The sequence below is a fragment of the Vidua chalybeata genome, chromosome 1, assembly GCF_026979565.1.
Source record: "Vidua chalybeata isolate OUT-0048 chromosome 1, bVidCha1 merged haplotype, whole genome shotgun sequence".
Lineage (NCBI taxonomy): Eukaryota > Metazoa > Chordata > Aves > Passeriformes > Viduidae > Vidua > Vidua chalybeata.
This window is the reverse complement of record NC_071530.1, coordinates 93,319,519-93,344,748: the sequence shown is the minus strand read 5'-3', so window position 1 is coordinate 93,344,748 and position 25,230 is coordinate 93,319,519. Positions and strand designations below refer to the sequence as shown.

Below are 25,230 nucleotides of genomic sequence, written 5' to 3'. Positions count from 1 at the left end.
AGCAATTCAAGGTACATATTTCCTTGAGAGGGAGTTAGGAACTAACTAGGGCAACCTAAGCTCAGTGTGCAGGTGTGGTGGTGTTCCACATATGTCTGTGCAGTGGAAAAAGGGCTGACATGAAGTTCTTGAGGCAGAAAGTGGTTACCTGGAGCAAAAGAGGAAGCAAAGTTGTGATGGCATTGGCTGAAGAAACGGCCTTGTACACTTGTCCTTACCAGCTGATCAACACAAAAAAAAATAATTGAGGAAATCAATGGGTTTTAATTGTTCAGTGGAGAAGTGTTCTATAGGCAACACTGTCCTAATCCTATTCGTCTGGGATGCATGTTTGTATGATTTTAGCAGAGGAGTATTCCTCTCTGAGTTTCACTTCTTATTTTTATTCAGCTCTCTTACCCAGATGTTTTCATTTCATCTCATGGAAAACTGTGAGAAGCAGGTTAAATATGGTACAGAGGCTCCTGTGTTTATTGTGTGATTCATGAGTTTATTTCTGAAACCTGCAGTCATTTATCCTGACACCCTCTAATGTTTTACTTCAAATAAAATGACAGCACAGTGGATAATCGTCACACTGTTCAATGTGTAATAAAGACGAAAATCTCCTGTGTGAATTAAGAAGTTCTCTCATTTTTAATCCTCACACAGTGAAGTAAAGCTGACAGTGGCTTCTTTCCTGTCTGACCGAGTTGTAGATGAAATCCTGGATGCACTTTCCCATTGCCACCACAAACTGGTGAGTTTTTTCTTGGTTGATATCTAATATGTCAGATCTCAACAATGCCATTTATATTCATAACTTGTTCAGTTTCTCCTTTGACAGCTCTATTTTGAAATTGGTCTTATTTTCGTTGACATCCTGACATCTTTTGAAATATAATTTTGGGGCTCTTGCCTCTTTGCTGTAAGAAAGATGCAGCCTTGGAAGAGATGTGTTATATACTTGTCCTATTATCTTTTGAGCTGTTGTCAGATCTAGAACTAAAACTGCCATCAGAATGCAGTATTGAGTTGTTAGTTAAGAGCAGTCCTAGTGTTTATCAAGGTGAGAGTTTAAGGCTTGATTGATCATGAAATGAGAGCTAAGATTTCATTCTTTAGAATTCTTTGGGTACTGCTGAGACCTTGTTCCCTGAATGAGTACGTTTTGAGGTTACCTCAGAAATGGGGGTATCAAGTTTGGAGACAAATGAGTCGGAATGTAGGAAGGGAAGCACTGTTACTTGAAGGTCCTGAGCTGTTGGGAGGCACAGATATTTATTATATAGGTATTTGCCTCATCAAGAGTAGAAGAAATAAACAACTGTGTATCCACAGAAATTTTTTTTTGCTTCTAATGCAATGAGGTTTTGTAAGGACAATCCAGTACTCTTTTTTTAAAGAATTTTGTGGGTGGTCATTCTGATTAAAGTTGCTCTTCAGTTCTAATTGAAATTTCTCTGGCTTCAACTTGCAGTCATGATTTTTTTTCAGATGCTTTTCTCCCCAAGATAAGGGAAATATATATATTTCTCTTTATTTCCTCTCTGTGAAAGTCCTCAGACACATAAAACAAATCACTCTTTCTACCCTCCCTTCCCTCTTTTTTTAATGGAAGACTGAGTTACTTGAGCATGCATCTTTGTAATACAGAGCAGCATTGTGCAAAGGTACAACTTCTGGTATCTGGAGCTATACAGCAGCAACAGCCTGCTGTGGGAGGGACCACATGAATGAGTTTGTCCTGGAGGAGGCTCAGCTGGAATGAGCAGGGACTGGGCTGTGTCTGTCCAGTGGTATTGCACAACCTGGACATGCCCAGGTTCCTGCACAGTACGTCATTTTCTCCAGCCTTTGAGTCACTTCACTGAAAATCCTCTGCAATTTTTCCAACTGCTTAAGAAATTGCTTTTAAAATTGTGGTTTCCAGAACCACACAGACTATTTAAGTGTTTTAAGCAACACAGTCAACAGGAATGAAATTGTTTTTCTCCTGTTATTCCTTATTCCTTGTATTTGCATAGCCAAAAATACAAGAATTCCTTCCTTTTGTCAGAGTTTCAGTGGCAGCTCATTTTTAGGACAAGATTTGCTAGACCTCCGTCCCACTAAAGGCTTATGGATACTTGTTGCTTTTCAAGATTGTAAAGTTGGCTAATTGCCAGTGCTGTTGGTTTCTAATGAATGATTGTACATTTTGGGTTGTAATCCATTTTGGCCTATGTGACTAACGTGTCCCTTTCACCATTTAACTCTGCTGTGTTTCTGTTAGCTCTAGGTTCTTTGAGATGATACAGCACTGATGAAAACCTTGAGGAGTACTGATCTCAAAAATGCTGCTAGAGAAACTCCTGTCTAATTTGACACTGTTAATCTTCAACTGACAGCTGCAATCTGAGAGCTGGCAGCTACTTCTTCATACAGCAAAGATTAAATGCACTGATGTAGTTCTCAGCCAGCTCCTTAAGTTGGACTGTCATGTTCTACTAATTCAACCACCCACAAATGTCTGTGTTTGTTGCATTGGCATAGTAGTGTTTGAGGCAACTTTGAAAAATAAACCTTGCTTGACAAGACCTCAGTTTGCCTAATGAGATGACAATTAGCATTAATTATTATTGCAGCTATTTTAGTGTGCTTGAAGATAAATTCATAGCAGCTCTCCAGTTGCTTTTCCTAAGTAGACACCAGACTAAATGAGCTATAATTAACTCAGGTCATCTGTTGACCTTTTTTGATGGTTAACAGAACAGCAATCCACTGGTTGTCCCAAGTTCTGCTGATGTGAAGCAGTGGACTACACTGCCTCTTTGAAGACTTCTGTGACCAACTGATTTGGGACAGTTGATCTTCAAATATCAGCTTTTAGCAGATGTTTGTTTAATATTCTCTTTAGTTATCCAAAGAACTAGAAAATATTTCATCATTTTCATGACATCATGATCCCACTCCATTCTAAATACAACCCAGGGTGGTTTCTATAACATTCTCTGTGGTCCTAGTAGCAGTTTTTGTTAGACAGGTCTAAAAATAGACTTTACTGTTGATACAGCTTTCCCTATCTATTTCTTCAGTGAAACAGAACTGAGGTATTTAAAACTGTGGGGTTTTTATGAATAGCAGATTATAACACTTTGGCCATTGAATAATTATGAAAATTATATTGGCTGATATTGTACATGCCTTTTTTAATTTAAAAAAACAGTTCAAGAAAAAGCTTCCCTTCCACACTTTTATTTTCTTTATAAGACTAGTGTGAGGACTAGCCAACACAACTGAGCTTTCCTTTTGTACTTGGTCTTCGAGGATTTCTGATCACTAAAATCCTGTAAACTTTCTGGTTGGGTTCTCTTTGTCTTTTTATGTTTGACTGGTGTGTTCCTGTCTTTATCTCCAGGCTGACCATTTGACCAGACGTGGCAAACCACTTCCACAGCAAGAATCACTGGAGATTGAGTTAGCTGAAGAAAAACCCACTAAACGCTCTATGATCACGGTTGAGGAGTTGACAGAGATAGAACGTTTGGAGGATCTGGACACTTGTATGGTAAGACACATTCCACAGCTCGTGTGGTTAAGCACACAGGTAATGAGGGAAGATGCTTTTCAGAATATGATTTAGTGAATTCGTGGTATCAGGAAACTGAAATTAGGAATTAGCTTCTAGAATAAGTACATGTTAGCTTGGAAGATTTTGCCTGAGCTGCATCTTGGTGCTCAGCAGAAGAAAAGCTTTTCCCTTTTCTTCACTTCTTTCCTTGTGCCTGTTCAAGGGCCTTTCCCTTGCTACACTGCTAGTAGAATAACCACATCTTTCACAGGGCACAGATTCACAGAGCTTCAGCTGAGGTAATAAATTGAACAACCTTTCTGCCTTTGTCTTCCTTCTGTTTGGGTTACTTTCACCTGGGACAAAAAATATTTCTGCCTGAAAGTTATGTTACTGACCATGAACAGAAGTTGATTTACGTGTGACTTTATGATAAAGATGGCTCTGTGCCATATCATCATCCTTACAAGATGTGATCCCACGTGATTGCAAATATAACTGTTCTCAATTCCAAATTCCCCTCCACTCAGCTCAGTCTGTTGGGGAACTTTACAGTGGACAGGAACTTTAGGAAGTGCTTCTCTATTACAAATTAGTCAGTCTAATAGGTGGTCAGTCCTGCAAGGGATGAGCTTTCTGCTCTAGCTTCCTACCTGATTCCTTGGCCATGTTCTTTCACCAGAAGCTAAGATGGCAGAAAAGCTGATTGCAGCTTTTTGCAGGTTTATTGATTCAGCTCCCTGAATAAACATACTGCAGAGTCAGACAGCACAGGAGAAGGAGCAGCAGGGCTGCTGCCATCTCCAGCAGCTATCTGTTGATCTCATTTATCTGTAAAACAAAAGCACACCGTCCTTGCAAATACCAGCTTAAAATAGGTTCTCTCTCCCTTCCAAATCTCCTGTTACACTGAGAGCTGATTTGATACAATATTTGTCTGAGCACCACAAATCCCTGTGAGGCTTGTGGTGTTGATTACATCATCTAGTTCATCACTGATACTATCATGTTCCAGAAGCTTTCTGTGGCCAACATGCAGTAATCATTTTGAGCTCTAGCTCCTACGGGAGAGACAGCCCAGTAAAATATGTGGCATCTGAACACTGTACCTGTAAGTTAGTTTATGCATGCTGGCTTCATATATAGAAAACTAAACTAAAGGCTTGTTTTGACACCCCACACTCTGCCTTTAAATTTATTCTTGCAGCCTGTTAAGGATAGTAATACTGGAAATGTAAAAAAATAGCTCCTGTCTTTATCTCATATCACCATGGTTATATGAAAGCATCATATCACTCTGCTGTTGTCTTTCACTTTGGCCATATTAAAATAATGGAAATGTGATGCTGCTTATACTCTCTAAAATATGCATTAGATGCTAACTGTACTTATCTTCAGAAGTGTTTATATGCCTTCATTCTCTTCATTCACCCTCATCTTGCACAGAGATTCAAATACCTTTGTGACCCAGATTCTCATCAGTATCTAATTTCTGAAGAGAATGAAGCATCAAATAAACATGAGACAGTAATCTTAGTCAGTGCTAAAGAATCCATTTATTAAAAACTGTAATCCATATTTCGGAGCTGCTTTTTGCATCCTGACTGCAAATGATGTTGCTTGCTGCTGTAAAAACATACAGATAGATGAATTCATAGAATAGTTTGGGTTGGAAGGGACATGAAAGATCATGTTCTGTGGACAGGGGCGTCTTCTATTAGACCTGGTTGCTCAGAGCACAATCCAATTTGGCCGTGGACACTTTCAGGGACAGGGTATCCACAGCTTCTCTGGGTAACCTGTTCCAGTGCCTCATCACCCTCATAGTAAAGAGTTTCTTCCTAATATTCTTATCAAAATCCACCCTCTTTCAGTTGAAGCCATTCCTTCTTTTTTTCTATCACTACATGCCCTTGTAAATAATCCTGCATTTTTGTAGGTCCCCTTTAGGTACCTTAAGGTCTCCCTGGAGTCTTCTCTTCTCCGGGCTGAACAACCCCAGCTCCTTCAGCTTGTCTTCATAGGAGAGGTGCTCCATCCCTCTGATCATCCTCATGGCCTCATCTGGACTCATTCCAGCAGGTCCATGTCCTTAAACTGGGGGCCTCAGAGCTGGAATACTGCACTCCAGGTGGATTCTCACAAGATAGGAGTAGAGGGGCTGAATCCCCACCCTCACTCTGCTGGCTACTCTGCTTCTGATACAGCCCAGGATACAATTGGCCTTCTGGGATGGGAGTGCATGTTGTCAGGTCTTGTTGAGCTTCCCATCCACAAACACCCCCAAAGTGCTTCTACCCAGGGCTGCTCTCAGTCCAGTCTCTGCCCAGCCTGTGTTTGTGCTTAGGATTGCCCCAACCCACATGCAGGACTTGTTGAACTTTAGCACTTGGCCTTGTTGAACTTCAACATTGACACAATGACACAGCTCCTAAAGGCTGAGTGAGACAGGGATTTTTACTGAGCTAGTGTTCTCATTGAGTTTCTTGTGACTAAAAGCACTTTAAGAATGCATCTTCTGTGTGGAGTTAGTAACTTCAAAGAGAGCACTTTCCAAGTGATTCATTTTAGCTATGGGAAAATCCTACAGAGTTCAGATACTCTCTTGATAAACATAACCTTATCTGTGGCAGCTTGTAAGTGTCACACAGGTATTTGTGTGGAAATAAGGGACCCTCTGAAAGGGGCATCAGTGAATGCATTATGATCCAGTCAGAGCAGGACACTGATATGTTAGTGAGAGATTTTACTAGAAAGAGAAGTATATGGTTTTATGAACTATAATTAGGAACCTAATTAATTTTGATTATTTTTAATCTTAAATGTGAAGTAGATATTTAGATATTACTTCCAAAGTGGCATTAGTCCAGGATAGTGCCTTGCTTGGTTATTGGAAATCCTTAAGCAGATCTTAGCCTTTTGATTAGATGCACCTGGCTGTGTGCAAAGCTCAAACCTCAAACCTTGAATTGCAGCTTGGTGAATTGTGCTTGTTTGGGAGCCTAATCTCCTATAGCCAAAAGTATTTGGAAAGTAGGATGAGGGTGATTGTGTTGCTGGGATGCCAGACAAAACTCGCCTATTCTAAGCCCAGCCTTGCTCCAGCTGGCTGTCAAGATGTTTTGGGAAGAGATTTTGGTCATGAAGGAGAGGCACTGAACTTGGACCTCAATTTGGGGAAAGCTGTTTCCCATTTGCAAAACAGGATTTGTTTTGCAAACCCCTGTTATCTTCATCAATTCTTTGTTCTTGTTTCCTTCATCAAGCCTATTTATGATCAGTATTTTGGGGTAAACCATACAGCCTCATGTTGTTATTTACCAGTTTCCCTTGAAGCTGTATTTCAACAATGTGGGGAAAAACTGGATCTGGATTCACATTTGACTATGGCTGTAGGTAGATTGTATATCACTGAAGCTATATGAATGACTGGGAGTGAGATGGGTGTATTGGTAACAAAATGTTGATGAACTATTTGTTTTTATGTGTGGATTGAAAGCCGAATACAGAAGAGTTTGGAACACTTGGACTGGCAGCAAAGGGATCTGAAACCTCCATTGCCAGTGATAGAGGGAACAGACAGGCACTGTTTCAGAGCCTGCCCACCTATTCTCAAGCAGAGTGCAGAGTGGCTGTGGCTGGGAGAATTTCCCTGACCGAGAAGAAATTTAGATATGTATAAACAACACAGACAAGACAGAATGAAATATCACAAATGGGCTCACGAAATGCACAACTGAAAAATAGACTCTTATTTCTAAGAGTGTTATTTCTAGTATTTTCTGTTGTGAGAATTAGGGCTTCCTAAATACCAAACTCTGCAGTTAACACTTATTAGCTTCAGCTTAGGATAAGTTTCTTATCCAGCCTTTAACAGTGGCCTGAGAGCCCATAATATGAAAGACTTGTCAGTCATACCAGAATTTGCCAGTCTGTTAAATGAGTTGTGAAGAACACTGGGAGCAATTGAGTGGTCCAGCGTAGGATGAGATTGCTGGAACATTACACATCCAAGAGCTTCTGATCTCCCTGAGCTGCACTACAGTAAATTGATGCTTCCCTAATCTACAGCTGTCTTAGCTGTCTACATTTGATTAGAGCAGCATTGATGGTAATGAGTAATTAGATAAAAGTTGTGTGCAACTATGATGGAAAGAAAAATCTTTATGCAGAAAATGACTTGCTCTTCTCAGATGAAAGGAAAACCCGTGGCCTGCTTTTCAGAGCTTAGACTCAATCATGAATTAAGTTCATAAAATGTATGGTTTGTCTACATTTTCCTGTGTGTATATGATGAGTGTACCACATATTCAACTCATGCATGCATTTTAAAACTTACTTTAAATAAGGCACCCTTTTTTTACTGAGACTGAGCATTGTGTGTCTTGGTATGTGTAATCATGTAGGTAGATACTGTCTGATTTTAATTTGCATAATGCTTCTAATTGTCATGTGCATTAGTACTTTGCAGAAGTAAGAAATAATAAATAATGCACATTCCCCACTAAAAGACAGCGGAGCATCTTTGTTAGATTGTGTTTAACAGTTGTTTTCTAAAGTCTTTTTTTTAGCTATTTAAACGTTATTTTGGGCTCTAGAGTACTAAATAGATCTCAATAGAGTCGAGACACTATTTAAAGATGTTTTGAAAGAAATAGCTTTTCTTTTGCTAACAATCCACTCTTTTTTAAAATATCTCTCTCAGCAATATAACTTTATTACTATAGGTAGTAACAAGATACAGCCAGGATAAGTATTGTTTTTAGAGTAAAGTAGAGGTTATTTGTTTTATGAAGAGGTATGGTAGGAAGTTGTTTGAAATGTGTAAAGCAATTGCAGGTTCTAATACAGAAGTTTGCCTATAACTCTTCTTTAAAGCATTTCAGTGTAGGATTGAAACACTTGGTAAATTGTGTTTGAAAAAAATGCTTGTGGGTAATAGGAAAGGACTGCCTGTGATGAATATTGAGTGATAGCCATTTTTCATCTATTTCTAATTTTAACCACAGAAATTGTTCTGTGATTTCAATGGAGGAAAGTTTAAAAAAAATCATGAGCACTATATTAAAGTTCTTTATTGAACAATAGACTTCACCTGTAGAGTGGAGAAGAAAATTTGCAGAAATAGCAGAACACTTGTAGATTGGTGGTGTATGTTTTTCCTGGCTAGCCATTGTCAAAGATTTAGCAGACAAGTCCTGTATTCACATGAAAACTTATGACCTTGTGTGTTCTGAAGGACAAGGAATGTATGGACCTCAGTGTTTTCAGAGAAAAGGAGAAAATGGCGCTCACCAAAAATAAAATTATTGAAACAAATGAATAACCAAAAAAAGAACCCAAAAAGAACACCCCAAACTCATAAAGCATCACCTGTAAGCTTTTCTCCTCTGACCCACCCCCAACCCCTGGCCCCTTCCCCATCAACAGCAAGTTTGACTTAAAACAACAGAAACCTCTTCAGTTGCTTTCACTGGCAGGAGGAGGAGATCCTGGTGCACACTCAGGAACACGTGCACTGATGCTGTAGGAAGGAAAACCAAAGCACAGATTCTCTGGTATGCCCTGACTTACTACCACATCTGATTCTTGCTGCTCTCTATTTACCTGCAACAGAATTGTCTCAGGCATAGAGACTCAGCTTTTTGGATGAAAGACTGAACATCTACTGCAAATAAACCCTGTTTCCCATTGGACTCTATATGTTCTCCTGTGCCATAAATAAATCTCCAGCTCTATGACTGACTTAATCCAGCAAAAATCTTCTTTTTGCTGAAATGAGCATCTCCACTTTCCCCCGTACACAGTTCGCACTTTCCTGCCCACAGCCTCACAACAAACTGGGTGTGGGAATTGATTCGACTGACAGTTCAGCTTTTCACGGAGGATTTCTTTCCCAGGTTAGTTTACAGACCAGCTAGTCCCCTGGTTGAGTCCACAAAACAAATCCTGAGTGGCAGAAACAAGCAGACAAGGATGAGGGCAAAGGCAGCAGCCTGGATGAATGCTGGATGAAATTGATTGTGACACTTGAGTTTCTCTCTTGTATGCATTAGCAGAAATGGGCCTTTGATGTGCAGTAAATACAGCACTCTGTGGGAAGCTAGAAACTGGCATTATGGTATGTGAGAGTGTTCTTGGCTTCTGAAAAGGCTCACAGGCATGTGAGCAGATCTACTTCAGTGGGAGTCCAGGCATATTTCTGACTCACCCTGAACTAGGACAGTTTATGGAAATATCACCAGGAGGAGCAAAGCACAGTGCCAGAGTCCTCCTTAAGCCTTTCCCTGCATATGCAGTGCTGTGGCTGAGAAAGTGCCATACAAAAGGAATCAGTGTGATCATTTTGCAGAATGTCTTGTTTATTTGCAATTTATGTGTTATCCTCATTAGAATTATGAATACATTAATTTTAATAGTGAATATTTATTACCTATCTTTTCCTGATTTCCTCTGTATATAGTTTAGCAGCATCCTCACTGCCCTTACCCATGTTTATTCAATACTTGATACATGTATAGACTACAGAGTACAGGCTTATGAGGGGTTGCATGTTCCCAGCTGAAACACTCTAAAAGAAACCTGGCTTTCAATGTCTTTTCTTGGGTCTCTAAGTGGAAGGAGGTGATGGATAATTTATAGATAGTTTTGTTGGGTTTTTTTTCTTAAACCAGCTGAGATTTCTTAGAGTTCAAAGCTGTTTCTCATAATCTAGGGTACATTATTGGCACAATATGAAGTAAATGAAGAATGTGATGAACTGCTTAAGAGCACTGCATTCATGTTTAAGAAAAATAAGTAGTATAAATTTGGAGATTGCTTTCTGCTTAGGTTATAGGAAGAACTGTGGAATGCAGCTGCTGGGTATTCTGTTTGGGTGGTGACACCTGTACCAGGCACTTGTCTTCCTGTAATACTGGTGCCTTAGCAGACCCAGATTTGTGCTGGGGATGGAGAGGAGGGCGTGTAGTTGTTGTGATTTAATCGGGCAGGCAGCTGAACATTATGCTCACCTCCCCCGCAGTGGGATCCATGAGAGAATCAGAAAAAAGTTAAAAACTCATGGTTTGAAAAGAAAAACAGTTTAGTAGAACAGAAAATGAAGGGGATATAGTAATAATGATGAAAAAAATGTACAAAACAAGTGTTATATGATGCAGTTGTTCAGCACCTGCTGACTGATGCTGAGCCAGACCCTGAGGAGAAGCCAACATCTCCTGGACAATTACTCCCAGCTTTATAAGCTGAGCATGATGCCATAAGGTATGGAATGTCCCTTTGGTCAGCTGCAGTCAGCTCTCCTGGCTGTGCCCCCTCACAACTTCTTGTGCACCCCCACTCTCCTTGCTGGCAGGGCTGCGTGAGAAGGTAAAAAGTCCTTGATTTAGTGTAAGCATTGCTCAGCAACATTTAAAAATACCATCATGTTATCAACACTATTCTCATGCTAAATCCAAAACACAGCACTGTACTAGATGCTAGGAAGAAAATGAACTTGTTCCCAGCTGGGAACAAGAAGGCATTTATATCCTTTGTGGCAGTAATTGTCTTACTGATGCTGAGTTTCCATTGGTTTACTTCATGTGTCATGAAAAAGCCACATGGAGAGGAGAATTCAGTAACAAACCACTCACTGAAACACTGGTCTTGAGAGCTGAACTTCCCTGCAGGGATTTTAAGAGGGAGTTACTACAAAAAAATTTGTCTGTGGTGGACAGAAAGGTCTTGAATGTGCAGCTGTGCAGTCTGTGGGTAGTGCCAGCCCTGGCTGCACAATCCAACCATTTGCCACTCTGTAGGCAAGAATTTGAATGCCCAGTCTGCCAGCACAGGCATGTCAGCAGGCACCAGCTAGCTGTCATGGGCTGTCCACAGCCTGCTGATGGATACCCATCCTCTGCTTGGTGGAGAGGTGACCCTGCCTGCATTTGCTTGCACCCCAGAACTCACCTACCTGCTCCAGGTAGAGTTAACAGGTTATGAGGGCAAAGCCCTTTTGCACAGGTTGGGTCGGGAGCACTCCTGTGATCCCTTTTGCCAGCAGAACCATGGAGTCAGTTGGTGTTCAGCACAAACAGATACAGAATCATCTTCCCACGGCCTCTGCTTATAAGAATCTTCTTGTTATTTCCCTGGTAGATCAGCAGGAGCTCCTTTGGATTAGTTCTTGCCAAAATCTCTGCTCTGGAGCCTTTGGCAGAGGCACAACAGCAAGCAGCATGAGAATAACCTGTGATAATGCTATTTCTGTAGCACACATCTCTCTGTAGCCATGATGTGTCCCAATTCAATTAGCATCTGTCAAGCTGACCTTCTCAAATGGTTGAGAAGTTTTCTGTATAGGTTGTGTAGTCGTTTCTGCTGCTTTTTTGATTCTTCCAGCATCTCAGATGAACAACTTGGCATGAGGTACTTAATCTGTGTTGTCTGGGGAAATCTTGTTTACTCTGAAATCTGGAGAGCCTACTGAAAATAGCACAAGCATGAGTCTGTCTCACTAAGAGTGCTTCACAGTTCTCACTTCACCCAGAAGAACGTGAGGCTTGCCACGTTTGGCTCTGCAACACTGATACTTCATATTGCAGGGATAAAGAACAGTTCCTCACAGGAAGAGGGGAGATAAAGTCTATGTTAGGACAGGCAGTTACAGAGTACCTTTAGGCTTTGCTGTATTTTGTCAAGGAAAAGTAGGTTAGGATGAGCTGGGTTACCAGAATAGGAACTTCAAAATAAATAAATAATTAAAATCAAGTATACATACTGCCAAAAGGTCAGAAGACAGCTTCCAAGTCATCAAGTCTCATCACTGCTATCATTGACACTGCATCACACAGCCTTATTCATAAATATATCAGGATTCCTCTCAAAACATTTTTCTGTTAGACTAGAGGAGAACTTAGAGGAAAACATACTTTCTTTGGATGTTATTCAGGTCACCTAAAGCCTCATTGCAAAGTGGTGCATATATCTCTGCAGTGAGATCGTATCTCATGTTAGATCAAGTTAGTGTGAATTTTTGAGGTCAGTAGTGGCAGGACTGGAATACTAATCTGAAACCAAATCTTTCACACTTAAACAGGTGAAAGAATCTTCAAGTATGCAGATATTAAAGAAATCTAAAAGAAAAAAATGAGAGAAGAACAAAGTGATAGAAAAGTCAGGCTGGCTTCACTCAAAGCTGATCAGAACTTCATTTTATCTGGTACAATTTAGCTATGAGTCATTTCCAATACCATGGTATTTAGATACTCCTGGGAAGTTTGTGTCTATACAATCAGCACTTAATTCCATGCTTGTGATGAGCAGCCCTGCTTTGCAGGGTAGGCATCTTCCAGTCTTTTCATTGTGTTTCTGTCCCTCCTAGGCTCATGTGCTGCCCCATGACTATCTGACCAAGCAGCATTATTTAAATGATGTGTCATACTTTAATGTCATCACTGCATAGGTCAGCTTTTGAGTTTTGCCATCCTCTCTTGGCAAAATAATGATTGACATTTTCCATCAGTTTGTTTTATAGAAGAAACTCAAATACTCTACTCAAGTATTTCAGTTTCTCATACAGGGTCTTAGAATATTTACTAGTTGCCTGTCAAGATATTTCCTGTTTTCAATAGGAAAATATCTTGATCTAGTATAGACAGGACTTAAAATTCAGGAAGTTGAGAGGGTTTTTTTTATGTTTTAGTTCATAGAGTATATTTTGAAGTGTCTGAGGGGTATAAAGATTTATTGTGCATGCTGGAGAGATGTCTGAAGCAATATTTTCTATGAGAAAATAACAATAGCTCAAGTGTGCCTGGGTTTTCAAGAATAAAATTTCCCATCATAATTCTGAGCATAGAGTCCACTTGCCCCTCCAGGGTAAACTCACTGTAATAATGCTAATACCTGTAGCATTTCCCCTGTCAAATGCCACCACATACAATGCATCATCTGCCCACAAAGAGTCTGACAGCAGTGGAAAGATGACTGGTTGTTTTTTGTCTGGATGACTGCTTACCCTTTTGGTAGTTGTTCACTTCAGGTTGTTGGATGGAAGGAGAGGTGGAGAAGTTGTGCTGGTTCTCAGTGCTGGGAAGCTCCAGGGCAGACAGGTACAATAGTTCTTTTCATAAAATCATCAAATGGTTTAGGTTGGAAGAGACCTTTAAAGATTCACTAGTTCCAAGTTCCTGCCCTGGGCAGGAGCATCCTTTGCTAGATCAAGTTGCCCTAAGCCCTGTTTTTCCTGGCTTGAACACCCATTCAGGAGTACATTGCCTCTGAGCTGCTTTAATGATGTTCTTGCCCAGTGCACCTGATACATATGGTAGCTGTTAAAGAACTGCCTAAGGCTATCTTGAATAGCTGTCCACCCCTGCATGTTTGCCAAGTTTAAGAGCTTTTTATTCTTACTGTATGGAAGATTAGGTCATGAACAAAGTAATTTTTGGGTCAGCTTTTGCCAGCTGAAGGTAATAAACAATGACAAGCGAGCAGGTTGGGGTGACTTTAAGATATAGTTTGTGCTAGCTGACCTGCAGCAGATCTCTGCTCTGCACTTAGTTTTTTTTATTAAAATAACTATAAAAGCAAAAGTAATGTAGTTGAAACTATCCTCTTGGATCATCTTGAAGCCCAGGTATTGCAGAAGATGTTAACCTCTTTATGAGCAAATAGAAAGCAAAACTGATGCTATGGAGAATTGCTTTTTCTTTTGCAGGTGGTAGTTGCAGGCATGAATTCCTTGCAGGATACTAATTCAGAATATGGAATTAAACATTTGGTTTATTAATTTTAGGAACCACTCAGTTTAATTTGTGTGTCTGATTTTTCACTCTTCATAGTGTAAGTTTTGGTTGTTTTATGCAGGAATGTTTATTAGCAGGAATTTTACATTACTCAAAAGATGCAAGTGCAGAATTATTAATTAAAAGAAAATACTGAAATGCTTGATGAAATATCAGAGTACATGTGCCACATCTCAGCAAGCAGAAAAGCAAAGGTTTCCTGGACAGTAAAATATAACAAGCTCAAGGGCAAATCTACTGAGCTTATTTTACTGTAGTGCTACTCCTTTTCTTTCAGAAGATATTTCTGTACAAAGGAATTCTAAAGGTCAGGTTGGTTTATATGAGACTAATTGAATTAATACTGAACCCATAGCTCCTTCTCTAGAAATTCAGCTCTTCAGGGAGGGAAGGAAGCAAACATACTCCTGAAACTCACATATTTGTATGCCATATTTATTTACACTATTTACTCTATTTATCTATCTATCTATCTATCTATCTATCTATCTATCATATTTCCATATAGAGTACAGAACTCTGACATATGAAGGTAAGGACTGATATGCTGATATGAACAAGCATAGCCCCTACATTCAGGACTGTGAGGGGCTTTGCTCTCCTGCCTACTGAAAAATACTCCATTAGGTGTCATAGATTTTAGCATTGCATTTAACTTTCCAAGGTCAATGGCACTCAAGGGGCAGATTCTAAGGACAGTGGCTCTGGTTACTGTCACTGCTAGTGGGAAGTGCATCACTGAATTTTGGAAGCCACGTGGCGGGGTTTCACCCTGGAAATCATATCATAAAATCATTTGTAGTTGAAGTAAGCAATAACAACTTGCTAGTTCCAAAAGTTTTCTATACAGATGGTGAGATACCTGCATGTCCAAAGATGTCATGTGCAAGAACCAGAACTGGTCAATTTGCTGCTCTGCTTTGTTAAGAAATTTTTGTCTTTTTTTTTTTTTTTTTTTTTTTTTTTTAATGAGACAACATATGTATGACACTGTCAGAGGTAGTTAGGAGACTAAAGAAAATATGGGAAACATTGATTGACTGAACTGGTGTCATGGCAGCTTTACAGGTCAGAATTCCTTACAGCAAAAGAAAACAACAGGATTTGTGATAAAATGCTTAGTTTTCTTACACCTCTTTCTTAAAAAGGCATACCCCACAAAATGCATACAGCTGAAATGGTATAGCACTGGAAAAATATGTTCTGTAAAATTCCTTTGAAATATTTTTATGACATCTCAAACCTCATTGGCACATAGTTAGAATTCCCCGATGCAGTTTCTGATTTTGTTTGGGTGTAATTTTCTTGGGATTTTTGGTTGTGTATTTCATCTTCGAGGATGGTCCATGTACACTGCAAGGCAGACCACTTTATATTGCAATTATGCTGAGAGCAAACAAAGCGGGAAAGGTTGAGAGACCTCATGGTCTGTAGCGCTTCAGGGGTCTGAAGACTGGCATTTGGCTCCCTACAGAGCAGCCAGATTCCTTGGTGGCTTCAGGCAAGTCCCTTGGTCTTTGCTTTGCTTAATGGTGCTTCCTTGTCTAACCTGCTGTGCACCTCTTTCTCCCTCCTTACTCCCCACCCACAAGGTGTTTAACACCTTTTAAGTGCCTCAGTAGATGGGAGATGATTGAAGTGTGGAAGGTAGGCGTTTCCATAAGCCCTTGTTGGATCAGGACCATAGAGTGTAAACTCCCTCAGATTCTGGGATTGCTTCCATTTATGTCTGTTACTTTGCACTTTGGTCCTAATCACATTTCCAGCTGCATATATAATACAAATAACTTTCCTGCCTATGCATTAAATATACAGAAAACACTGGACTACTGCCACGAATGTTGGCTGAAAGGGAATCAGTGTTGCAGGTTTATTTTTTGAAGTGTGCAGGAGCACTTTTTAAAAGATTGTATCAGTTTTCGAGATGTTTGTCAATTGGTTCTGCAGTCTCTCCAGCAATCTCAGGGCACCTGTAGTGATTGGTAGTGTAGAAGATGGGCAAGAGAGGAGAGAACAAAGATTCTGACAGCGAAATTGAGTCAAGAGTGTATGTGTGCATGGATAGCATACAAAAACGGGAGTAATGAGGTGGTTTGCCGGAATCACTGCTAGCTGAGAACTCTTGCATAAAGCCAGAGTTTCTGAGGGTAAAAGAAAATAAAGGCAAAAAAACCCCAAAACCCTGAGGCAAAACCCCAACAAACAACTGACCCTGAGGACAGCAGGAAAATAAAGGAGAGGAGCTGGTTGCAAGAACATGCAGCACTTTCTTGACAAGGTGCTTAATCCAGACCCACTACTTCTGCCACATTCTGCTAACACCTGCAGTGTTGTAATAGCAGTTCCCATTCAACTTGAAAACACACTTCTAATAATTGTTTGTTCTAACCCTGAATTCGGGAGGAGTATGGTTGGTCTTGAGCCATAGAAGAGATGGGATTTGGCGTTTGGGATTGCTTCATTTCCTGTGATGGCTGTGCTGCTTCCTTTTTTTGCTTATAGTTTTTGAAGGGAAGAGAAAAGGTTGTGCTTTAGTCATGAAACAGCATCTTTCTCATGTGCCAAAAGTGCTTGAAAGTCTGTGCCTCTAAACCTCCTTATGGGAAGGAGAAATACTGTTGCTTTTGTTTAGGCTTATTTAAACCTGAGGAGAACAGACTTCCATCCTTTTTCATTCCTTCAAGAGAAGCTTTGTTTTATTTTCCTTGCTTGCTTGCACACCACAACAAACTAGCAATTTTTGATTCAGAATCTTCCTTCAGACTAGGAAGTAGGAGAATTATGGTTTTTTTTCTTGCTACTGGTGCCAGAAAAATGGAAAAACACAGTACATTGGGACAGCAGGTGGCAGGTTGGCACCATGGCGAGTGCCTTATATTGGAAACAAATGTCAGAAAACCTTAATTTGTCCCAATGTAGATCAAACAAGAGAGCACATATTTCTCTGGTTATCCTCTGGAAATACAAATTCGTATAGCAATTCCAAATACAAGGGATTTTACCCCATTCTTGCATGTCACCTTTCCTGCTAACACTTCCAAGTGTTTTGGCTTTAGTTTTCTTTATTTTGGTGATTCCTGGTTTTGCCTCCTTTCCTGAGAACTGCTGTTGCTTTGTCTTCCCCATTCATATTCTTTTTTCTTTCTTTTTTGCTGCATGGAGACTCTCTGCTGTACAAGTGTAAGTATTTTTTTAGCTCTGCTGTTTCTGGCCTACTTGTTTATGGTTTTGTGCTCCATTTGCCTCTGTACTGACTTGAGAGTCTCCTGGGAGACTGTAGTGCCATCCATCTGCACCTACAAATGAAATAGACAGTGGTTCAGGAATGAGATTGGATTTACAAAAAGGTTCAGCTAATGTAGCATCTGAATTTAAGGGATCCCTTGGTTTTAGACCAAACCAAAGCAGAGTGATGATGTTGGAAGTATAAGCACAAATATTGCTGCTCAGAAGGAAAGTCTGTTGAGTTGGTTTTATGTGCAAGCATCATACAGCTTAATGAAACAATAGTCCTTAACATGTTCTCAAAGCTGGAAACTTATATGTTGAAGGGAGTCTGGTTGGGGAGATAAGTTTCAAGAGGGAGCAGCAAGTTGTTCATTAGTTTGTTTGAAATCTTCTGAAAGGAAAGTGACAGGAGGGTCACAGAGCATCTCTGTATCTAATAGGATTTAATAGAAATTACTTTGAAGTAGGCAGAGAAAAACATGGAAATAAGCATATCCTTCAGCACCGAGAGTAATTTCAATTATCTGTATAAACAAAGAGAATATCTGAGATCCTCTTTCTGAAAGTACATTGTTTTCTAGCATTCAAAACAGAACAATTTCAGTTGTTGTTTTTAATTCCCAAGGTGCTAATGTTCTTCCACAGCTGGTAATACAATTTCAGAAAACTCCAGAGAGCTCAGACAGTTTTGTGAGGAAGGCAGTCAGAAGGGAGGAATTTGGAAAAATGATCATGAGAAGAGATCGTGGGAGCTTAAAGTTAGCAAGGACACATGACAGTGTGCAAATAAGCCCTTATTTGGAAGTGTGGTAGAGATTTGCTGGCTCCCATCTACTGCAGAAGGGTACATTCATGGAGCCATCTCCTGAGATCTCAGTGGCATAGGTGCATGAAGACTTCCAAGAGGTCCTCTCAAATTCCAGAGTTGCAGTTAATATTTCTATCTGTCCTGCCAAGCAGCCTACAATGTGCTCATGGAAAAGCAGGCAAAACAAGGAAGAATTCAGGAGGTGGTGTGCTAGAATGGAAAGTCTGTGGAAGTTGTGTATGAGAGGAGGGGATTCTAACGGCCACAAGGGAAGCATAAGGCCGGAGAGCCACGTTGTGCCTGTGGAGCCAGAGGCGGTGAGAAGGCAGAAGATGTGCTTCTGCCAAAGCTGAACTGCTTCCATGTAATATAGGAAATGGGAGTCAGGCTGGGGTGTTCAGATATCTCCTCTAGCAATGACATGTGCACTGCTGCTGTAGCAGACTGTGTGGTGGCTGAGATGTTAAGCAGAGATTAAGCCTAATATTTTGTAAAAGAGCACACTGGCCTATTTAAATTAATGCTTTGACCCATTTTGCTCTGCGTGTGATCTAGAAAGTTCACTTGGCAAGAAGCCTTTCATCTGTGCACTTCCTAAACAGGCTAGAAAACAGAAGGTTTTCAAATAAAAGTGTATGTGGAGCTGTTATTCATGCTGTTAAAGCAAATGGGAAGCATCTCTATCCCTCTGCCTTTATCCCCAGCAACCGAGCTGCTGATGGATCATGCCAAGCTGACATTAAGTTACAGCAGAGACTGGCTTATGGTCATCAGCACAAGCTCTGCAGGGTCATCTGGGGGCATTTTCTTGTCTGGGAAGTAAAATGAAATCATTCTGTTCCTGGCTGTTGGAGAAGTATTTGGAGCATTCCAGTTCTTGCACAGGAACCTCAAAACTTGCCCTGTGCTGTGTTGCATTGGTGCCCTGTGCCAGGGCAGCTCTCAGCTTGTCTGTGCTCAGGCACTCAGAACACTGGCCATGGCTGTGCATCTGCTGAGTGACCAGAGCTCTTCCATCAGCTGTGTTTTCTGTCCTCCCTTCTGGTCTTCTTCAGCAAAGGAATTGCTGTATCTACTAAATGTAACTTCCAGTCACACCACCAAAAAAAAAAAACCAGGAAACAGACCAAAATGCATGTGAATATGCCTTCACAAGAGAAATGGGCTGTGTCTGGAAATGAAATTAGGACTACTGACAGTGACTTGTGATTGCTGTCCCCCAAATGCTGAGTTGCTTCAACTCTTTCTTACATGAGGTGTGAATGCTTTGGTTGTTTCAGGTTTGGCAGATGGATGGACAGCTGTGGAGGTGTGCAGTTCAGAGGCTGCCCAGCTGCCTATCTCTTGCGCAGTCCACTGCAGTTGCGCCTGAAAAAATTCAGCACCTCTCCAGCCATTCACCATCAAATCCATTGCTTTTAATTTATTGGTAAATCTGAAAGTAGTGTCTGACCTTTTGATGCAGCAACATTTGCCTGATCATTAGTGTCAGAGTGAGTCTACTCAGGTGGCAAACTACTTCCTGGCTTATCTTTAAACTATTGTGTCATTTACTGATGGTTGTCAAATGTGGAGGTGGAAACCTGCAACAGCTGAAGGTATCTTTTTTCCCCCAACAATGTTAATGTCAATAAAACCAGAGTTCTGTTGCCCAGGCAGTGCTATCACTGCCTACTCTGTAGTCTTCAAGTCCTTTTCTGGTCTTGAGAACATGGGTAATAGCTGTCCAGTCACAAAAATCTGTCATAACCCTGAGCATGTGAGTAGTGGCGTAGTGATCCTCGTGACTACTTTGAGAATATGAATTCAGCACATGCAAGTCTGTGCACTGAACCTTCCATACATAAAAACTAGCAAATGTTTGCCTTAAACAGTTCATGATTTGTCTGAAATGTTAATGTTTTTTTCTGGCTGATATAAAATTGATACTACTACCTTTATTAACAATTCTGTTAATGAGTGGCAAGCCATAACAGCTTGCTGATTCATACTCCAGAATTTGAAGCCACTAGATTTGAAGTCACTAGGCTTCAAGACTAGCAGGTTAATGGTATCACTAATGCCAGCATGTACAACTCTACCACAAAAGGAGCCCATCTTTATAGAAGCTCAGTGATTTTAAATTAACTCTTGAGAAAACGTGCAGTTCAACTTTTAAACAAAAACTCTGCCAATGCTGAGGTTTGGAAGTGGTGATGCATCCATTTCCTGGAGCAAAACTGTCTTTTGCACCATGCAAACTTTCAGAAGGCTTCAGTCAAGACAAGACAGACAACTTTCTTCCAAAAAGAATGAACTTGAGTCTTAAGCCTGGGTATTTGTGCTCTTAAGGCTACATACTCATTTTTTGACAACGTGAAGATCAGAAAGCTAATAGCAGTAACTGAGTAACTGTGTTGAATGCATACTGATCTTTCTACCTCTTCTCAATGTGTCTTAAGTCCAGGGAAGTCATATGTTTGCTACAGATACTGCCAACACTGACATGGTGGTTTTGTTTTTTGAAGGAGAGCTGTATTCTCCAAGGCTCATTTTCCTAGGGAAGTTTGGTGAGCTGTGTGATGCTGTCCAGAAACAGAGATTCCCAGTAACATGCCACTAACAAATGAACTGAGGAAGTGTATTTTGTATCAAAAATAGAAGCCAGAACAAGGGGTAGACTATTCCTGGTATTGTCATTAACTGCAATGTTGGACAAAGTAATTAAGTCTTAAATGAGTCCCTTGTGATCTCTGCAGAGGTGAGATTTTAATAGTTCCCTTGTTTTACACTTGGAGATCAAAGACTTAATGCCTGGACAATTTCAGTAATCATCCTGTGTGCAGCCTGCACTTTTAGTGGGAAAAATGAATTACCTCCCTGGTTCTGTTCAAAGTCAGTTAAAATATAAATTTAGAAAAAGATCTGAATGTATAAGAGAGGGAGGAAAAAACCCATTCCCTTCTGGTGTTAAATCAAATCAGATCTTTAAATGGTTCACAGGCTTGAAAAACTGTTTTGTTGTAATTTCTTTTGTCCCATAAAGTAATTTTTATTTTGTTTTGTGTTGATAGATGACTCCTAAATCAAAAAGGAAAAGCATCCACAGTAGAATGCTCCGGCCAGTGTCCAGAGCTTTTGGTAAGTGAGAATTCCTTAAAACCATTTTGTTTCTTTGCTTGCCTGACGTGGTTCTAGATGGTTCTTGATTGAATAGCACAGGTGATTCTCCCTCCCTCTGGGCTGCATTAGTGGCCCACACTGGCTGCTTTGTTTTGGGACTCTGCTAATGTGTTTGATAGTAAATAGTTACTCACAGGGCTCTCTCCACTCACAGAGATGTTGTGGCTAAGTTCCTGAATATACTTATAATTATTTGCCACCAAAAAGAAGAATGGCATTGTCTTTTGTTTTAAACATCACATTAAATCTAATTAGAAAGTTTTGATTTCTCTTAGAAATGGAATTTGATCTAGATAAAGCACTGGAAGAAGTACCTATCCATATAGAAGACCCACCATTTCCTTCCAGCAGGCCAGACAAAAGAACTTCTGGATTCATTTCAGAGCTGCCATCAGAAGAAGGAAGGAAACTGGAACACTTTACAAAATTAAGGCCCAAAAGGAATAAAAAGCAGCAGCCCAGCCAAGCAGCAGTGAGTCTACATTAAAATATTGCTGGCAATGTCATGTGTTGATTGCTTTTTGCCATGTCTTGCAAGGTCTTGCAGTGTAATGAGGACAATGGTTGAAGGTATAAAAGCAATAAACAACTACTTAATTTTTCTTCTGGTATTCATGTCTTTCAGTGTGCTATCCCTATTACAAGCTTTTTATCTTGTTTGACACAGCCTAAATCCAGGATATGTTTTATCCTTTTTTATTTTGCTTTTGGTTTTTTTTTCATGGAAGCAGTTTCTGGAGGTGCTTGGAGCTTTCACAGAAAATGCACAAAATATCATGAGACTTTTCAATTATTTTGCAAGGGTTTGTAAAGTCTTAATCCTTTTTTCTGCCTGCATTAAGATGTGGTAACTTGGCATGAATTCTTCTTTCTATCAGCTCTCAGAGGAGCTGCTCTGTGACACCCAGCTTCCCACAGCTCCTAAACTGAAGATGGTGTTTGGGCCAGCAAATCTGCATAGTCACAGATCTGCTTTTTATGCTGAAGCCTGCCTTAGAAAGGCAAAACAGAAGAGCACTGTCTGTTCACGAAAGGCATTGGTGTGAACTCAATATACGTGTGTGGAGTTCCCACAGCTCCATTTCCTTGGCACACTGCATCAGTAAAGATTTATTTTTGTGATGGTGTGTCCTCAGGGTATGTGAGGACAGATCTGGAGGAGTTACAGAGTTATCTCACAGCAACAGAGCACAGCTGATATGATAAATAGCCCCATCAAGGGGCAGCCATTGCCTCTCTGTGTTAGGCTGCCTCACAATAAATGCCTGTGGCCTCTTCTGCTTCCTGAGGATTTCCAATTGAGAGGATCCTTGAAAATTTCCCTAATGCTGGGGAAGATCGTATCAGGCAGTGGAGTGCTTTTTGTACTGCTTGGAAAGGGAGAAACATTCAAGCAAAGGGAATATTCAAGCCAACTTTCCATTCCCTTGTGCTTCACTGGGAAGGTTAGAGGTAGCAGAAGAATGGATTTGTCTCCAAGTAGTGCAAACACATCTGTGTTTACTCTCCCAGTTCCACTGCTGCAGAACACACATGTTTTTCCAGTTGCTTCCAAGCTCAGCGCATCTTGTGCCATCAGCGCAGGGAGGTGGAAGGAGTGGGGGTGTGGGAGAGGCAAGTGCTTCACTACCAGGCATGGAACTTGCATGTGCAGTGTCTTCTTCAACAGCAACAAAAAGGTCACTCCTTGTAGAGAAGTCTTACTTCCCATGATGGTGCAGTGTTGTGGGAATGCTCATCCATATTGAATTAATTCGGAAATTGGGAGTTTATTTAGTTGCAGAAATTGAAAGGAGCTTTTTTTAGTTAAACTCATTTTTCCCTGTCTTGCTTTTATGAATCACTTAGTTCCTTACTAGTTCTGACCTCAGAATGCGTCCAAACAAATTTTTGAAAGACTTAAGATGTTTATTTTGATGCTTCTTTGAAAATGAAACAGCCAGATTTTGGAGGTCAGAGTCATGAGTGGACTGTGACATTGCTTGCAGAGTTGATTTGCTGCTGGTTTTGGCACTTTAAGAATATGGAAAGCAGCACTTAGGGAAAGCACTTGAAATGTGAGAGGCAAAATCTTGACCTTTTCTGCCACTTAAAGCAGCTGTGTTGGGTTGTTTGCTGTTCCCATTATTTGTATTTAGTAATTCAAGGGGTCTCAGATGATCATAGCTGTACTTCTCTGGTTTTGCTGGAAAACAGATTTGTTCTTTGGAAGCTGAAAAATGTAAGAAAATAGAGGAAATAAAAAAAGAAACAAACTTAACTTGAGTTGGGTGGGTGGGCAGAAGAAAGACTTATAGTTTTGTCAGAGTTTCTACTGGAATGAGTGTTTAGAGTGGGGGAAATAAGAAAACCTCAAAACCATCCACTCTCAAGTAGCTTCAACTTTGAAGCAAAATGATAAAACAGTTGTTTATAATTTAGATTTTTGTGAGATCTTAACCTCATGAGTTCTTCCTTCATGTGTGAAGATTTAGTTCAGCAAAGGAGATGAATCTCTAATGTATGAAAGAGATTGTGATTCATCTTATTTATTTCTGCTTCAAAGCCAGTTTTTTCCTTAACAAAGAAACATGCTTGCTTTTAAACTTAAGCTTTAAAAAGAGATAGAAAAGGACAAATGAAGACTTAACACTTTTTTTTTTTAAGAGTTAGGAGTGTGAAACACAAAATAAACCAGAGCTCAGTCTTACAGTTAATGTTGGTACTAGAAGGTGTTACAATAAACAGCTATAAGAATATCCTGTACCTTGAGGACCTTATTAGACCCTCAACATTTCTGTACATCTTTAGTTATTTTTAAGGAACTTTCCACTGTTCAGATGCAAATTATTTTCTCTTTACAAGGTAGATCTTCTCATTTGCTGTAGATCATTGGATCCTAGAATTAATTTCCCTTCAGAAGATGCTCTTGCTTTTGATACTTTCATGTTTGTCCCTACTACCTGGGGGACTACAGTATCAATATACAGTGGTTTCTCATGTCTGTTAAAATGCATCATTCACTTTTATTTTGTGTTTGGTTGAGACATCAGTGATAAGGGGTTTGTCACTGAGACCAAACCAGTTGAAGGCATGTGCACTCCTGCCTACTGTGAGATGCTCCAGCTAAACAAGCTTGCTACAGAACATACCAAAGTTGGAAATCTGATAAATCATTGTGCTAATTTAGAATAGAACTGTTCTTCCTAGAAAATCTGTTGCCAGTTTGACTAGCAACAAGACAGTCATTACCAGGTGGGCTCCTTTCAGTATTAGATTGCTACAGCAGGTATCAATAAAATATCAACTATTATCTTTCATGGCAAAAATAACAGGGTTCAGGAATGGAAAGCAAAAAGTTTCATGGCTCTGTCAGAGCATTGGTTCACATGAAGCCCATTTTCCTGGCTTAATGAGATTTGGTTTGGAATTAATAGTAGCTTTTAAGAGTATTGAAGCATAGAGAAGACTTTGTATTCCACTTCAGAAGAGAAGCTGGGATTACTCTTGAGTTATGGTGGCAACTAGGAGATTCCTTGATTTGAATTGTTTCAAATTACAGACCCTGTTATTTTGTGTCCTGGTCCCTAGCACTACCAAGAATACAAATGGGTTTGGTCCTGGGGAGTCCTCTGTAGTCATCTGAAAGGTTTCCATGTGGCATTTGAATTAAAGGAAGTCTCTTTACTGGTAATAGAGCTACTCTGCATCAAAGCCACGTACAGGAGCTA

The 25,230-nt window shown here is 40.2% G+C and overlaps 1 protein-coding gene across 5 annotated transcripts in view; it reads left to right on the top strand.

The window, feature by feature from the left end:
* The window catches only part of CARMIL1 (capping protein regulator and myosin 1 linker 1), a 187,131-nt gene that overhangs the window by 142,205 nt on the left and 19,696 nt on the right, over positions 1 to 25,230 (top strand). For 3 of the 5 annotated variants that reach the window (XM_053947607.1, XM_053947583.1, XM_053947599.1), the window contains exons 28-32: positions 652 to 739; positions 3,380 to 3,529; positions 17,485 to 17,502; positions 21,412 to 21,478; positions 21,796 to 21,992. In XM_053947607.1, the coding sequence (XP_053803582.1) occupies positions 652 to 739; positions 3,380 to 3,529; positions 17,485 to 17,502; positions 21,412 to 21,478; positions 21,796 to 21,992 (520 nt within the window). The remainder of the gene's footprint in view (positions 1 to 651; positions 740 to 3,379; positions 3,530 to 17,484; positions 17,503 to 21,411; positions 21,479 to 21,795; positions 21,993 to 25,230) is intronic. The other 2 variants (XM_053947615.1, XM_053947591.1) reach the window with 1 other exon arrangement.